Raw genomic sequence first — 17,500 nt, 5'->3', positions numbered from 1 at the left:
TTCCTGTGGGCGGACTCAGCTAGCTGTTCCACCAAGACGAGTCGAGAACCCCAGCTCCCTCAATCCCTCTATTCTCACTCATCCTCCATCAACCATATTCCTCGCTTTTATTCACTCACTCACCCATCCTTATATGCATGCAAGAACACACAGACACACACATGCTCACGCACATAACTCTCTAACACACACACTTGTCACAACATACAGCCACATGATAAAAATCTGATACAATCGGGTGGGTGGAATCTGGAGGGAGGGGGGGGGTACGGCAAGTGTGGGAGAGTTTGATGCAGCTCCCTGCGTGGTGGAGGGAGGGAGGGAGGGGAGAGGGGAGGAGAGGGGTTGGCACAGTGCCAAGCATCACCACAGGGGCGGAATTAACCGACGCCCACCATCCCCTCCCGCGCGGCCGCCCTATCCTCCTCCGGCTCCCACAGGACCCACAGCTCTTACGGAGAGACCTGCGAGTCCGAGGCTCCCTTTCCCATGGCCTCGTTCTCAGACCCGGCGTCCTCTCCTACCGGGACCAGGCTCGCGAGACCACAGGTTTTTCCTCCCCCGGGCCCAGAGAGACCATTAGACCCCTCCCGCTCCCACCGGAAAGGCAATCCCAAACACTGGAGAACACCTCACCCCTTCCTCTCTTAACCCACCCCCTCCCTCCCTCCCTCCTTCCCCCACCACACCCAAACAACGCAAAGAAAGCAAGACCAGCAAAGCCTCCACTTTTACCCCCCTTTGCCCCCCCCCCATGAACGAAGAACAAAGAACAAAAAGGCACTCTCTGAAGCACTCACCTTTGCGTACTCAATCCTGAGGGTGCAGCATCCGGAGTAGATGTCGGCGCCCTGGAGTCCCTCTCGCGCCCGGGTGGCAGGCTCGATCCCGTCGAACGTGGGAGCGAGTTAAGGAAATTATTCTGATGATTAGCGAGGAAATAAAAGACAAAAAAAGAGACAAAAAAAGAGACAAATATGGATGAATGTGGATGCAAAGGATCCGATAACGCGGGGAAAATACGTGCGGATGACAAAGATGGAGAAAATGTGTACCGTGAGACTGATGTGGGATTTGCGAATGTGGTTGCGAAGTCTCCGATAACGATGGGGGAAATTTGCGAGAGCAGGCTTGTGACTTTGTGAGGGTGTGTGCGTGTTGGCGTGTGTGTCCTTCGTCCATTTTTCTTTTTTTTCATGGGTGGAGTAACACAATACAAGGCCAGGTATGGGTTGTAGCGGTGAGTCATGAGTCATGAATTCTCTCTTCCCTCTTCCTTCTTCGCTCCCCCCCCCCCCTCTCTCTCTCTCTCTCTCTCTCTCTCTCTCTCTCTCTCTCTCTCTCTCTCTCTCTCTCTCTCTCTCTCTCTCTCTCTCTCAGTAATTAGATTCGAAAGGGCTTTCACGTCCCCAAAGGAAGGAAACCAGACGGATATGAGGACATCAAACAACCCCCCCTCTCCCCCTCCTCCCTACTCCACTCCATCCTGAACTTCGTCCACCTTGCCCATTCATAGCGTCCATCTCAATTAACAATAGTAACAACTATACAAATAAGCACTTGAGTAGGCACATAAACAGCTGTAATGGGCTCATTAGTACCTGCGCACACACACGCACACCTGCCCTTGCCTTCGTCAACCTGTCATCCTTAACATTACATCTTTTAATGAAAGGGCAAGTGGGTCATCGATTGGAAGTGAGAAGAGAGAAGAGAGAAAGGAGAAAGGAGAGATGCAGGGAAGAACCACAGAATAGGGAGGCGGAGAGAAAACAAGTTACAGAAATTGTGAAAGATGGTGGAAAGTATAGAGGGCGAGAGAGAGGAGGGAGGGAGGAGAGAGGGAGGGAGGGAGGGAGGGAGGGAGAGAGGGAGAGAGGGAGGGAGGGAGGAGGGAGGGAGGAGAGAGAAAGAGAGAGAGATAGATAGAGAGAGAGAGAGAGAGAGACAAAGATAGAAAGAGAGAGAGAGAGAGAGAGAGAGAAAGAGAAGGGCGGGGAACGACAACGACGACAAGGCAGCAGATGGCCCGGTTCTCAGACTTGCGAAGGACCTTATTTACCAGCAGCCAATCCCCCCTCCCCCTCCCCCTCCCCCCTCTGTCGCCGCCCGCTTGTAATCAGGACGCGGGGGATCGTTTAAATGTTATGAATTCCAGGCATACAAAACACCCTCGTTTCCAAAGCTAAAAATGCCTCGGAGGGTCAAGTGCTTCTCTCAAGGGAGCTGGAGAGGAATGGGGGGAAGGAGGATGATAAGGAAGAGGATAAAGAAGGACGGGAGGAGGTAGGAGGTAGGAGGAGGAGGAGAAGGAGGAGGAGGAGGAGGAGAAGGAGGAGGAGGAGAAAGGAGGAGAATAGAGAGCTTTGAGGGAAAGGACGGGGGAAGGAGAGACGTAGGAGAATCTATAGAGAGAATGAAAGAGGATGAGGAGAGGAGGGGGGAGGGGAGAGAAAAAGGCGGAGGATAACAGCGAACGAAGTCTAGGGCGCAGATAAAAAGAAGAGGGGCCTGGCACGGGGCGAAGGGGCGACGCAGCAAAAGAGATTGGCATCTTGACCAAGCCCTTCCACCCGGGGCCAGATCGTATTCAACATCAATTATCTCGACATCTATGTCAAGACCACTCCCTCCCCCACCCAACCCCTATCTACCGACCACCTCCCACCCCTTCCCACTCCTCACACTTCATCAAGTGACATACCGCCCACTTCCACCTCCACCTGCAGACCCCCCCTCACCCCCCGCGATCTCGGTCCCCCTCCCCCACCTCATTCCCTTCCTTTGCCTCACTCAATTAAGCGGGTTTTCCTAACGCCCCCTACCCCCTCACACAGCATATTGCCCCGAATTCTCGTCTCTATTATAATCCTTGACCCTTTAGACATTTCTTTCTTTATCATCCTCCGCTTTCTAACAGGTGCTGTCCATCTTTACTTTTTTCTCCTCCCATGCCTCTCCCTCTTCTCCCTCCCTCCTTCCTTCCTTCCCTTCCTCCCCCTCTCTTTCTCCTCTCTTCGGCCGGCGCCTTCCAGCTGCCCTTTCCCTTCCGTCGCGATCGCTTCCGCGCCGTCTGCCACGAATTATTAACGCCCCGACCCAGCCACGGCGATGGCATTCGTCTCGACAACACCCCGGTCTCCCCCTTCTACTACTACTCCTCCTCTCCTCCTAATACAACTCTTGTTTCCATTTTCCCCTACAACTACTAATACTACTCCTGTTCCCCTTTCCCCCCTACTACAACTACTAATACTACTTTCCTTCTTCTCCATCCCCTTACTGCTATACTCCTACTACTGCCTTCCTTCCTTCCCCCTGCTACTCCCTCACCCCCTCTCAACTCTTCCTTCTCTCGCCCTCCTTCCCCCATACCAAAGCCCCTCCACCTCCTCCAAGTGATATGGGATGACGTGGAGAGAAAATGGCGTAGACGTGGAGGTGTAGGTGTAGGTGGGATGTGCCCCCCCCCTTCCCCTCCTTCTCTCTCCTCCCTTTCACAACACAACTGTTTGCCAAAGCATTTCTTCACACTCGCCGCCAAGCACTGTCACCGCGTCGGTCCGATGCAAGCAAATCAAGGGCAGCCACGGGAGGCTTTGAGGTGTGCGTCACCTCCACCACCAGATGATGGAGGAGGTGGTGGTGGTGATGGTGGAGGAGGAGGAAGAAGGAGAGAAGAGAGGAGAAACAGCTGGAGGAGGAAAGAGGATGATGAGAGAAGAGAAGAGAAGCAGCGGGAGGAGGAGGAGGAGGAGGCGACGAAGGAGGAATCACAGGAACGGCAGACAGCAACGGCAGACGAGCGCGGTGACCGTCCTCGGCCGAGTACGAGCTTTCGACCTCTTGATTTCTCTACAAACACTAAAACTTCCTGACATGTTTACACAGCTCTTTCTCTCTCCCCCTCCCTCCTACCCCCTCCCTCTCCCCCTCTCCCTCTTCCCTTCTCTCTTCCTCCAAACCGCTCAGGGTTTCTCATCCTCGCTCTCCCGACTCCTTCCTCGTTCTTCCCCCAACTCTTCTTCCTTCTTTCTCCCCTTTACCTCTCTCTCTCGCCTCCTGCCCTCACGGTGCCCCCGACTCCCTTACACTCACTCATTTAATTATTTCGATATGCCTCTCCCACGTTCTACTCGCCCAAAACATTTATAGTCCTTACATACTTCACCCAAGCGCACTCACTCATTCCATCATCATCAACCTGCTCTCTGTATCAAATCTTGCACTTTCTACGCACCACTTCATTAAATTAAACATGGATACATTAGCACTAAAAGCAGCATTTACCATCACTAGCAACCACACGGCCGCAGAGATGATAAAATGTGAAAGTGAACGATGAAGAAAAGAAAAAGTTAACTTTAGGACTGTGTCAATTTTGTTTTTCTTCGTAGAAACGGACATGAAGAATGAACACTAGTGCGCAAAATAAATTGAGAGGAAAAACAAGGGCAAATGTTCAAGTAAACAAACTAATCAATGTTCAAGTGATTGCTTAAAAGGATATTCAACCATGGCCTGGACGCCATTCTTCTTGAAGATAACAATACGCAGGACATTTCCGTAGGGCTGGCAAATGGTGTGTATCACATCCTGGGGAAGAGAGAGAAAAGAAGATTAATACATGATATCATATCCGTTGTTTTGAACAATATATGAAAATATAATAAATTTGTCATGTTTTCGTGTTTGTAGTTACACACTTAATGTTAGCTTAATTTATGCACAAATAATAGACGAGGAGACGTCTAAAGGAAGAAAGGAAGGAAGGAAGGGGGAGGGAGGGAGAGAGGGAGAGGAGGAAAAGACAGGAGAGGAGAGAGGAGGAAAAGACAGGAGAGGAGAGAGGAGGAAAAGACAGGAGAGGAGAGAGGAGGAAAAGACAGGAGAGGAGAGAGGAGGAAAAGACAGGAGAGGAGAGAGGAGGAAAAGACAGGAGAGGAGAGAGGAGGAAAAGACAGGAGAGGAGAGGGAGAGAGAAATAAAGAATCTCGATACATGAAACGAGCACTATTCGCCAATAGTTTGCTAATTATATAAAAGGTTAAAACGAAATTCCACAGCGCGAGAAATCAGGGGGAATTACCTGATGAAAAGGGAAAAACAGAAAAGGAAACTGATAAGACTGGCTAAATCGGAGCGTCCACTGGGATCTCTACATTAGCACTAGGGATTAGGATTCCGAATCAGAGAATGGAAAGAATTACAGGATCGAATCCCCGCTCTAGGGAAAGAGGGGGGGGGGGGGCTAAGATTGAGGCAGTAGCGCACGTGTACACTTATGATTCATTCTCTCTCTCATTCTCTCTCTCATTCTCTCTCTCTCTCTCTCTCTCTCTCTCTCTCTCTCTCTCTCTCTCTCTCTCTCTCTCTCTCTCTCTCTCTCTCTCTCTCTCTACGACCTTCCTGGAACTTCCGAAGTCCGGCTCCACCATCGCCATTCCGGGACATCGATAACCTTGCGCACGTAAACGGCCTCGGCGATAACAACCCGCCGTTTCGTGGAACCGATCACCGATATTCCGAAACGCGGCATGGGGGGAAGGGGGGTGGTCCGATCACGACGCGCGAGAGGACGAGGACGACGACGACGATTCAAGCCACAGAGACCGGGCTAAGGAAGTACCCACAGCTCGGTTAAAACAGTAACGGTACCAACCGCAGCAGCACTGACAATACCAAGAAACCAAGCTACAAAAACTGACACCAACGACAACAGCAACTACATCAGAAGCACCACCACCATCACCCCCACAACAGCAGCCGCCCTCCTCCCGTGGCTGCAGCCGCAGAGTCGCACGAAGGTGCCCGAACAGGTGAGGGCGGCCGCGATATGGCTCGGTTTCTCCCAGGGCGAAACGCGACACCCGCCGCTGCCAAAAAGACGGCGAGCCCGTTGTAACCCTAGCGCTCTGCCTCTCCGCGCAGATATCACCACCTCGCCACTAAACACTCACATACGCCGTACGCAGGACAGGCACAAATTCGAAACTAAATTTAACTAAAAGCCATGTTTTTATAAGGCCCAAACGCTTCCGCGACGGCCACCGTCGCCGCCAGCAGGGGCTCGCATAATTCCCAGGGCAGATCAACGTTAAAGTCGCAGGGCGTGTTACGTGTCCGCCATCGTCTACGGCCGAGCCAAGAGACTATAATTCTTCTAATTTCGGTCTTCAAATTTCAACTCTTTCAGCCGCTTTTAATTACTTATATCATATACCCCGCGTGTGCTTGGAAACTACTCCCGGGCCATTTTGCCTACTTCCAAGATATTTTCGGACCATAAAAAAGAGGAATATAGCCGTTGCCTCACTCCCCTCCCCTGCCCCCTCCCTCCCTCCCTCCCTCCCTCAACGACGGCGCAAGCGAGCTTTTTTCCCCGACGAGACGACGACTCGGTTCATCCGCGCCCCAGCCATTAACCTGCCACTCGCTGATACCATCGCCTCGTTCCTCTCCTTGAATCTGCATCTCCATCTCGGCCGCGACTCCCTCCAGCCCGCGCTTTTGATCTGCTCTTCAATCCCCTTTGCCTACCTACCTCCCTGCCTGCCTACCTTGACTACCTGTCTTCCATCACCCTCCCCCCCACTCTTATTTTTCCTTTGTCTTACCTGCCTTCATTACCTTTCCTTATTCAGTTCCCCCCCGTTTCCTCTTCCTTTACCCCACCTTCATCTCCTTACCTCTCCTTCTTCCCTCCCACCTTCGCTATTCCTTTCTGCCCTTCACTTTTTCCCTTCCTACTCTTTCTTCCCTTCTTCCCTTAGCCTTTTGTGCGATGATATAGTGAAGCTCGCCACGCAAGCTGTCCCTCCCTCCCCCCCCTCGACAAGTGCATGCCCCCCCCCCCGGCCCCGCCCCCGGATAACACCTGTACAACAGTTACGTCAGTAGAATGTATGAGTGGGTGTCTAAACGACTATGGAGAACCGACGCGCTATAAGAGAAAACAGTGGATACAGAAAATAGCAATTCACTCCATGGTTACTGGGTAAATGAAAAAATGCATTATATATATTATATATTATATATATATATATATATATATATATATATATAAAATTATATCACGTATATATTTTAAATAATTATATACATTTACAAGGTAATGGAATAATTTTCTTTAAACTGCGGTACAACTCGAAGCTCTCCCTCACCCCTACCTTCATGAGTCCTCAGAGGAAGAAAAGAGGAATATACCCACTCGGAACTTCCCTTCCGATCCTCCGCTAACCTCCCCCCCCCCCCCCTCCCAGATCACGAGAAACCAATCCGATTCGCGCACTTGTGTCATTCGCCGAAGCCTCTCCTCCCTTTCCCAACCCCGAGTGTTCGCCTTGTAACCTACCTCCTCCCTCCCCCCACGCACATTTCCTAAGTTTATCTTTTGCTACTCCCTTAGCCCCTTCCCTGACATGACGAACCTGTCCCCTAGCCCCCCCCCCCCTCTCCTCCTCAGTGGTAAGACTCCATCCCTTACACCCCCTCCAACTCATGCGTCGGAGCGTACCCATCCCTTAGGCCCCCCCAATCCCCCATGCGACGACCCTTTACCTAAGCCTCCCTTCTCCATGCTGCAACGACCCCCTCCCTCCCCTCCCCTCCCCTCTGAGCCAATGCCCTAGCAACACGAGGGGGACTTATTTCAGCGTTCTACCGGGAGATCAGGGTTTACCTCTCGTTCTTCTGGGATTTACTCTCTCTCGCTTGTTCTCCTCTCCTCTCCTATCCTCCTCTCGTCCTCGGCCGTTTTCTTCTCTTTCCTTTTGTCTTTCCGTGTCTCCTATGTTACATATCTGTCTTGCTCCGGGTGCCAGCGTTAACCAATCCGGCAACGTGGACAGCGGAGTGAGTGCCAGCCGTGACCATCAGGGGGGAAGGGAGAGGGAGAGGGAGAGGGAGAGGGAGAAGAGGGAGGGAGAGGGAGAAGAGGGAGGGAGGGAGAAGAGAGGGAGGGAGAAGAGGGAAAGGGGGAAAGGGAGAGGGAGAGGGAAAGGGAGGAGAGGGAGAAAAGAGAGAGAAAGAAACGAGGTCACACTGCAAGCGAATGGCGAGGGCACGGAGGACGAAGGCTTAGCATGACGAACGATCAAAACGTCGAAAATAGATACTGATGTGAGCCCCCCCTTCCCTCCCCTCCCCCCGTGAGCGTAGCGCCGCGCATGTGATCGGCGTGGCGGCCCGTCAAAACGCCGACCCCCCTCCCCCCTCCTCCCTACCTTCCTCCGAACGGGCGCCCCGGCACGTGGCGACGGAGGTGCTCTCGCTCCCACATGCTTCGCCGCAATCCATCACCGCTGCTGACCGCCTCGCCGCCGCCGCCGCTCGCGAGTGCGGCAAGTGAGCGCACCGGCCAGGAATGCGCATGACGGCCGCAGACGCAGAGCCCTGAATTAGTGTGACAACTGCAAACGTGATACGACTCCAATGCAGGGTGCCACAGCGCGCGGAGGGAGAGGGGGGAGAAGAAAGGGAGAGAGGAATGGAGGGGGGGAGGAGGGGACGAAGGCATGGGGATGAACCGGGGCTGGGCACCCGGAGTGACCGCTCTGCTTAGAGGGCACGGACAAAGAGAGCGAGCGCGCGCGCGGCCCGAACGCCGACGCTGCCCGCTCTAGTGCCAAGAATGTCTCACTTATTTCACCCTACTGACATCTCGGCAAACACCTGCAATCACGCCTTTTCCCCTCGCCCGCCTGACCTCGCCTACCAGACCCCGGGGTCCCTGCCCCTCCCCGTCCTCTCTCGACGCCCCGGTGTGCACACGCGGACAGAGACAAAGCGCACACGAAAAACCCGGAGAAAAGGAGGAAAGAGGAGACGAACCCGCGGAGGCGGTTATAAAACTCCGGGTGCCAGGCGGCCAACGACAGACTCGGAAACCGGACGCCACAAAATCGAAACCGAAAGACGCACTTTTTTTCTCCCCCTCTGCGTTCATCACCAGGCCGGATACGAGGGCTAAATCTGGGGGACGTCTCGGCTTCAAACGGACACGCGCTCCAATCTTGCGGTCTTTGAAAGTTAAGGGAAGGAGGTGGGGGGGGGAGGTTGGCGTAAGGAGGACGAGGAAGGAGATGCTCTACGACGGCGATGGCGAGGGAGGGAGGGGAGGGAGGGAAGGAGAGGCAGAGGAGGAGGGGGAACTTACGAAAAACCTGAAAACCCCGCTGGAATTTTTCTCTAAAACGGAAACAACGCTCGTCCACGACGTCTTCTCGGCCGAAATCTGCATGTAACAGACAAAGACAAACACGAAGACAGACAGACGTCGACAAGTACGCCGGTGCGGGCAAGACATCGAGTGACAGCTTCCACATCACAATTACTGGAGTGCCAAGCACCGACATACGCCCATCCATCCGCCCGAACTCCGCCCACTGTGTCAGTGTCACATGGCGGGCGGGGAAGGAGCGGGGAAAATGAGAGGGGGAACAGGACAGGAAAGGGGATAAGAGATAACAAGGGGAGGAGAGAGAGAGAGAGGTGAGGGCAACGAAGAGGGTATGAAATGGGGGAAACAGACGATGATAAGAGGCAGGGAAAAGTAGGTAGGGGAGTCGAGGGGAGAGCAGAGCAGAGCAGACAGGGGAAGGGAAGAGAAAGATTAGAGGGAAAGGGAAGCGACGAGATACGAGATCGCCGAAACACACCAGGTAAATTTGGTTAGGGGAGACTAGTGCGGAAAGGTAAATGAGCACGCAAGGCTCCTAAAGCAGGGGGTATTACACAGGAATACAGAAGAGAGAGAGAGAGAGAGAGAGAGAGAGAGAGAGAGAGAGAGAGAGAGAGAGAGAGAGAGAGAGAGAGAGAGAGAGAGAGAGAGAGAGAGAGAGAGAGAGAGGGGGGGGGGGAGATTAGGTAGGTAGGTAGGTTGGTGAGGGGGCAGCGACTACGAAGACGACAGAGTGAACAGTCGTCGTCGTCGTACCTGGCAAGCACCTGTCGTTTAGTCACTGTCAAAGGTGGTTAACCAAGTTGGCAAGCAAGGGAGACATCTGGTCACCATACGACCAGCGAGAGGGTGGGGGCAGTGGGTGACGAAGGGGTGGGGGGTGGAAAGAGAACAGTGGGAGCGATTTGAGAGGATGGAAAGCGAGTGGAAAGGAAATGACGGATGGTGGGAGATAAAGGGGGGAGGGGTGGTGAGGGAAAAGGAGGAAAGGGAGGCGAGCAGAGGGTAAAGGAGGGAAGAGAGGCGAGCAGAGGGTAAAGGAGGGAAGAGGCGAGCAAAGGGTAAAGGAGGGAAGAGAGGCGAGCAGAGGGTAAAGGAGGGAAGAGAGGCGAGCAGAGGGTAAAGGAAGGAAGAGAGGCAAGCAGAGGGAAAGGGATGGAAAGCAAAAAAAGGGAAAGAAAAAAATGACCATACTCACCCCTTCCCTTACAAATATGACGCTCAGAAAAAAAGCTGATGAAACCCAACAAGCCAATCAACAGGGACGCGCTAATAAACCGGGGACACAATACCTTTACAGAACACACCGGTCTAACCACTTGAAAATAATAACCGTCATGACAACAAGAACGATCCAACACTTTTTTTTTCCAACGAGCTAACTCAAATCGGAAGCCCAATCACCCATCAATCTGTCGACACTAATGACCAATCTCCTTCGGTGCAATTTGTCGACCATGTTTACAACCACGATCAAAATTACAATCAGCACCCAATCGCAGCTCAGGCCAACCTTTTCCCAAGCACAACCACAACCACACTTACATGCACACGCACACACATGTAATACACACAGAGATACACAGACATCCACAGACATCCACACACACAGATACAGACAGAGAGACACACACACACACACACTGATATCCACAAAAGCATACCCACACACACACCTCCACCCGTACAAACACACCAACACCAAGAGGAAGGGGAAAAAAGCCCTCATACTCACCACTGTGATGGGGTAAGCTGGATTTAAGATGGTCATAAGTAAGACATGGTTAGGCGTCTCTGGCTCTCCTTTCCTGCAAAGAAATAAAAATATAGATCATTAATCGAGATGAATAATTGCACACCAATTAGGAACCTAAAAGAAAACCCAAGAAAATACAAGTAAATGGGAAATAAATATTTTTTTTATATTTAAAGGAATCAACAATGATAAATGCCAATGGTATCAATAAAAAAAAATAATAATAAAAAAAGAGAACAATAGCCAGAATAACGAAAACAATAGCATGAATATAACAAAAAAATCAGTAAAAAAAATACATCGCCATCAACAAATGGCGACCAACAACCACGTTCGTATCCCTTGCAACGACCACGACTTCGACACGAGACCTGGAGAGACGCGGCGAGACGGACGTGCCCGCGAAGGAGGATCTTGAGGGCCACTTTTATTACCCCGGGATGTGCGACGCTGAGGGTGGCGGCGGCACTGATAACGCTGATAGGAGGACAGGGCGGGGGCGGGAGGTGCGAGGGGCGCTTTCTGCAGGTGGAGAAGGAAGGGAGGACGGGAGGGAGAGGGAAAAGGGGGAGAGCGAAGGAGGGAGAGAAGACGACGGCGGAGGGCGAAGACGAGGGCGACTCCGTGGGCGGGACAGGAGGGCGGCGCCCATCCTCCTCCTACTCCTTCCCAGGTGAGCTCCAGTGACCGCCAAGGTCACCGAGTCGCCGAAGGAGGAGCGAACCAGGGAGGGTTATTCATCGATCGTGCCTGAGCCGTGTCCGGGGCCTACACACGCCCATCTTCTCTCGCACCTCCCACGCCCCAACTCCCCCATCCCTCCTCTCCCCTACCCCGTCCTTACCCTCAGCCCACCGACACCTCCCACACCACCAGCCCCCTCCACGCACCCCGCCCACACCGCCCCACCTTCGCACCAACCACACCCGCATCACCACGCCCACGATGCTGCTGATGCTGCTGCCACCGCCCTCGGGAGAGCCGCCGCCCCGCCGACGGTTCTCGCTGCCATCTTCCTTCGGCGAGAACGGAAAGGTTAAAGAAACACTGCCGCTAGAACCATCACCCTCGCAAGAGCTAAGAACCGGACACGAACCGCGAGAGAACCCTGGGAAGCAAAAGCAATCCTCGGCAATACCAAACGAATACCAAAAACAACAACAGCAGCAGCCATCTGACGCAGCTACATAACCCCGCGAGAACCACCACTTACGAATACCGAAGGAAGACGCGACGAACCGATCGAACGACGGAAAACCAGCAGAGCCCAACGACGAGACCCGCGCCAATAGAACCTAATGCTTCCCCCTCCCTCCCTCCCTCCCTCCCTCCCCTCCCCTCCACGCGCGGCAGCAGAACCACGGCCCAAGAACCAAACAAACGCGAAGAGGCCGCCGAGCCCGCGAAGAGCAATAAAACCAGCGAACCAACTGCCGAACCCTAGCAACTTGGGCCACCCACGGCTCCTGATTCATGGCGGGGGGTAAGGGTTAGGGCGAAAGGGGAGGGGCGGAGTGGGGGGGAGGGGGCTGTAATGGGGTGATGGTGCTGGTGGTGGAGGAGGAGGAGGTGGGGGGTGACGGAGACGGGGGGAGGGGGGGAGGAAGGAAGGGGAAGGAAGGGGAGGCGAAGAAGGGGGGAAGGGGGAAACGAAGGACGCAGGGGAATAGGGGGGAGCGAAGGAGGAGGGGGGAGAGGGAGAAAACCGGAGGAGAAAGGAGGAGGAGAGAGAACCGGAGAAAGGAGGGGGAGGGGGAAACGGAGGAAGGAGAAGCAGGAGCAGCAGCGGCAGCAGAACGAGACAGTATCGAGACCATAAATCAGGTGGGAGTTCATTAAGCAGCCCCGACTCGTGCGTCCATGTTAATTGGCGCGGGGCCGTAGGAGCGGGCGAGTCGCCGTTAATATCTGCTCCTGCAACAGTCGCAACCACCGCCCTTGATAATCCGAACCAGCTGTCGACGACGCCGCTCCAGCTGCACATCGTCGGCTCGTTCCAGTAACGTGCCACTATTATTGCCTCTCCCGCTGCTGCAGCTGCCCCCCCCCCCCTGGCCTCGCCCCCGCTCCTTATCCCAGGGGGATTAGCACACACTGCTTCCCTCCGCTTGCCCTCGCACTTCCTTGCCCCCCCCCCCCATTCCACGGCACTAGCACACACACAACGGCCAGTGCAAACACGTATATAAATATATGAATACACAGATTTACGAATACGCACACGCCTAAACAACGCGCACAGGCGAGGGGAGCGAATGGCAACACCAACAAGCGGGCGGGTGAAGTGACACAAAAGTCCACGCAAAGACACGCCGGCCAATGTTTGTCCTTAATTATGCAAATCTTAAAAAGCGGCCATCAATCCGGCTTTATGCCCCATCCCCTGCTCGCTTGGCTTGTTATCGCGCCTCTCGCCCTCCCTCCAGCCGAAGACTTGGGAGAGTGGGAGGGAGGGAGGGGAAGGGAGAGGGAGAGATGGAAAAAAGGGGAGGGGGAGGGGGAGGGAGAGGGAGAGGGGAGGGGGAGGGGGAGGGGGGAGGAGAGAGAGAGAGAGAGAGAGAGGGAGAGAGAGAGAGAGAGCAAGAGAGAGAGAGAGAGCGAGAGAGCGAGCGAGCGAGCGAGAGAGAGAGAGAGAATAAAAAATAAATAAATAAAAAAGCACGCCAAGAGACCTGCCTCCCCCCTCTACCCGGTCCCCCTCCCTGGCCAGAATCCTCCTGTTATCCTTCGTATTATCTGATGGGATCCACATCTGTCCCTTCCCAGCCCCCCTCGCCTCACCCGGACTTCCATTCCCCCGTGTCCTCTGTTCCCCTCATTCTCTCCCCTTCTTGACGTCTTACCCCTCGCCAATGCAGCCACCTCCATGTTTTCGGTGCATCACTTTCCCTTTTTTTCTTTTCTTTTTTTACGAATTCCGACTTACTTTCTGGTGACCGCTTACAGAGTAGAAAGATTGTGTTTCTTCTGTTCTTATCCAATAATATGACCGAGTTCTAGTCTAAAAAATCTGAAGTACGGTATGTTTCCTCCCCCTGATATAAATGTATTTACAGAATCCTGGGCATTTAGCTTTTTCTCCCCTCGTTTTAATAATTTTCAAAACCATTCTGCAAATCTGGGAAGCATCCTCCGTGACCAGAGTAAAAAAAAAAAAAAAAAAGCAAGAAAAGAAAATGGCACCGCATTATTCCAACTTCTCTATTCTCTTTAACCTTTTTTCCCGTTCGTATCTCGCTACCCGTCCTTCGCCCTCCCTTCATTCTCCTTTTTTGCTTATGCCCTTCGCCCTCCCTTCATTCTCCTTTTTTTGCTTATGCCCGCCCTCCGTAAATCTCTTTCCTACATGCCCTCGCGTACAGGTGCCACAAGGAATTGCGAGGAGTCTCTGTACCTCCAGAACAACTTCCCGTCAAGATGTAGCACCGTGGCAGGAGTAACAGAAACATCCATTAATAGAGAGGCGTTCGTACTGTGACGAAAGACGTGAGCGATGTGTGCGGAACCAGACGTCATAATGGCTGGCAATAATATTAAGGGGGTGGGGGGGGCGGGTGAGTAAGTCACAGGGTAAGGGGAGGGGTGGGGTCTTTTTGGAAGCAACTGTACATCTTCAATAAACTCGATGCTGATGCTATATTCTTGAGGTAACTCTATCGCCCCCTTCTCTGCAACCCTGACATTTTTCACCATTCTCATTCCTCTTCTACAGTCACCATCACCTTCACCTTGCCTGTAAATTCATCTTTTCCCGTTTTCCCCAATCAACATCTTCGCTCCTCATTCACAGCGTTTCTTCTACCTTCCTTTCCCCGTGCATTTCAGTTCCCCATTACCCCCCCCCCTTCCCCTCCCTCGCGTGGCTACCCCTCCTACCCTGCCTTCTCAGAATGACGCGTTCCTGTGTCGGCTAATCTAAAATACTTGTCGACCAAACGAACTGTGAATCTAAACTTCAGATCGACTTTCTCCTCCCCCCCCCCACACATTTCCTCCCCCCTTCGCCTTTTATTCCTTTCCCTCCCTCATACTCCCTTTCCTCCCCCCCATTCGCCGTGGAGAATAAAAGGAGGCCTGTAAAAAAAAAAAAAAAAAAAAAAAAAAAAATCCATCGAACTCCATAACGTTGTCATTTCTTCGTGACGCGCGACGCCTTCCCAGATAGCAGTGGCGAACCGAAGGGAATGTATCACAACATACACTGGAGGAGGCTTGGAGGAGTGAGGGCGAAGACAAGAAGGAAAAGGGTTGAAGACCAATACTGGGGAAATTAAGCCGAAGACCAAGGGGTGAAAACTGAAGGGGGGGAAGGGGGGGGACTAAGGAGGGGAAATCGGGGCAAAGCCAGGCCGAAGACAAGACCGACGCAAAGGGCAGCAGGACAAGGTGAGGCTGTGTAGGTATGCAAGCGCACGTTTCCCAACCACTTACGTACACACACTGCAGCCGAGCCTACGAGCGTGACATCAAAGGTGCCGCAGCTCGCTCTCGCCCCCCCCCCCCAACCCCCTGCGTTTCGCTTCCCCCTGACAGGACGGTCACTAGCACGGCCATGAGAAACGGGCCAGGAGAGATCGCCGCCCAAGAGAGGAGACAGAGAAACGCCCATGAGAGACGGAAAAGGACGACAGACTAGGGAAGACAAAGACGCGATATGAGAAAAGGGAGAGGTGAAGGAAGAGAGAAAAGCCCACGAGCAGGGAGAGCCCCGCACGCGCCGGGCCTAAGGGGTCTACCGTACGGCCATCTGCCAACCAGCTGATTAATGGCGACGATGGGTAAATACAGCAAAAATATTCCGAAACCCAGCAACTCCTCCATGTCTGACAGTTTATTTACACGAGTATTTAGCGTCTCGCAATATTTACATCGCCGCCGCGGGGCCCATTAGGAGGCCGGCAAAGAACCTCCCCCTACCCCCCAAACCTTGAACCCCGCCCCCCCTTTAAAAAACACCCCCTCGCCACCTCCCCCTCCCTCGATCGCGGCGTGGCATGCGCCCAAGCCCGACTCCTCTTAAAATGTGTGGTGAATGTGCGGCATGTCGGCCATAAAACAATCAAGTGTCGCCTCTTGCACACAGCCGGCCTCGAAAACGGAGTGCGAGAAGCCTTATCAAGGTGCAAGGCGAGGGGGAGGGGGGAGGGGGAAAGGGGGGTTGGAGGAGGAGGAGGACGAGGACGACGAAGAAGACGCGAGGGGGGAGGGGGAGAGTAACTGAAAGAGGAGACGGACAGGAAGCAACAATCCTGCACCCAAATTATAAGGACACAAAGGAAGTCAAGAGGAAGTATGAGGAAATAAAGGCAGGAGAGAGGGGGAGGACAAGGAGGACGAGGAGCAGCAGCTGCGGCGAGCCCGATCCCGGCGCGACGCGGCTGAGACAACGTCCCTTTAACCCATCCTCGCTCACCGCCGTAACACCGGGTGACACTTTACGGCCGCGTCCCGAAACAACCATTCGGTCAGACGCGCAAATGATTACAACAAGACGCCGCGAGTCGCCCGCTCGGAAGGGGAGAGGCGGGAGGGAAGCGAGGGGAGAGGGGAGACAGGAGGAAAGCGAGGGGAGAGGGGAGACGTCGGGAGAGGAAGGATGGGACCGGAGGTGTGAGGGGAGGAGAGCGGCGGAAAAAAGAGAGGAAGGGCGAACGGACACGAGCGGAATGGAAGAGAGAGCGAAATGAGGAGACACGGGAGGGGAGAAGAGGAAAGGCGAGAACGTAGGGAAGAGAAGATCCCGTCAGACAAGTCGAGCTTCCTCCCTGAGGCCCCGCAACGCGACCTCACCGAGGACGACCCCCGCCCCACCACCTCCTCCATCCCATCAGCCGCGACGGTCATGTAGTGGTAATAGAGCCAGCGTCCAGTGCGCCGTCCCGTCTCCTGCAGGCGCCCATTGTTACGTGACGACATGCCTCACATACCGACCTCCGGTTCTCCTCCTCGTGTCCGTCCCTTCCTCCCCTCCTCCCGACATCCACTGCCACAATGAACAAAATCCTCTGCGGGCTTTTCATTCTTCCCGGCAATAATAATAACGACGGTAATGAATGAATGTGGATGACGACCCGAGCGCACGGCAAGTGGCGCGCGGTGAAGCCCGCTCAACGCTTTCAAGTCTTACGAGGCCCCTTCTGCCGGAATGCCAGCCCGCCCCTCGCCGACACTTTCAGTCGATGGCCCTTTTCTCCCCTTCCCTTGAGCGAAGAATGCCCCTGCGTCGCCTCGCAACCTGTACCAATATGCAACAGACTTACACGCTTTGAAAGAATAAAAAAAAAGTCCAAAGAGCTAACCGTACTTGACAGATGGCTTGACCCAAAGCTATTAGGCCCCAACTTGGGCCACCGGCCTGACAAGTGGCATCACGACCTAATCCCGTTGTCGTGTGGTCGTCGACCATCGCTCATCGACAATAAGAGAAATGACCGCCAGCCTGCGTTAATGTTCCTCCTAATGGAAATTGGTTTGTTACCGGATCCGACTCACTCTCGCAACACTCCTCCCCGACTTAAGGCACAAAAGCGTGGACTCGGGATAATCGACCCCGAAAATCTGAC

The 17,500-nt window shown here is 53.8% G+C and overlaps 1 protein-coding gene across 31 annotated transcripts in view; it reads right to left on the bottom strand.

The window, feature by feature from the left end:
- sm (heterogeneous nuclear ribonucleoprotein L) overlaps positions 1–17,500 on the bottom strand; it is a 212,359-nt gene that overhangs the window by 38,164 nt on the left and 156,695 nt on the right. For all 31 annotated transcript variants that reach the window (XM_027373184.2, XM_070118497.1, XM_027373182.2 and 28 more), the window contains 3 exons: positions 10,917–10,989; positions 4,511–4,596; positions 801–897 (listed from right to left, as the gene is read on the bottom strand). In XM_027373184.2, the coding sequence (XP_027228985.1) occupies positions 801–897; positions 4,511–4,596; positions 10,917–10,989 (256 nt within the window). The remainder of the gene's footprint in view (positions 1–800; positions 898–4,510; positions 4,597–10,916; positions 10,990–17,500) is intronic.

This window comes from Penaeus vannamei, chromosome 42, assembly GCF_042767895.1.
Source record: "Penaeus vannamei isolate JL-2024 chromosome 42, ASM4276789v1, whole genome shotgun sequence".
Taxonomy (NCBI): Eukaryota; Metazoa; Arthropoda; class Malacostraca; order Decapoda; family Penaeidae; genus Penaeus; species Penaeus vannamei.
Note: the sequence above shows the minus strand (reverse complement) of the source record. Positions and strands in the feature narration are given on the sequence as shown.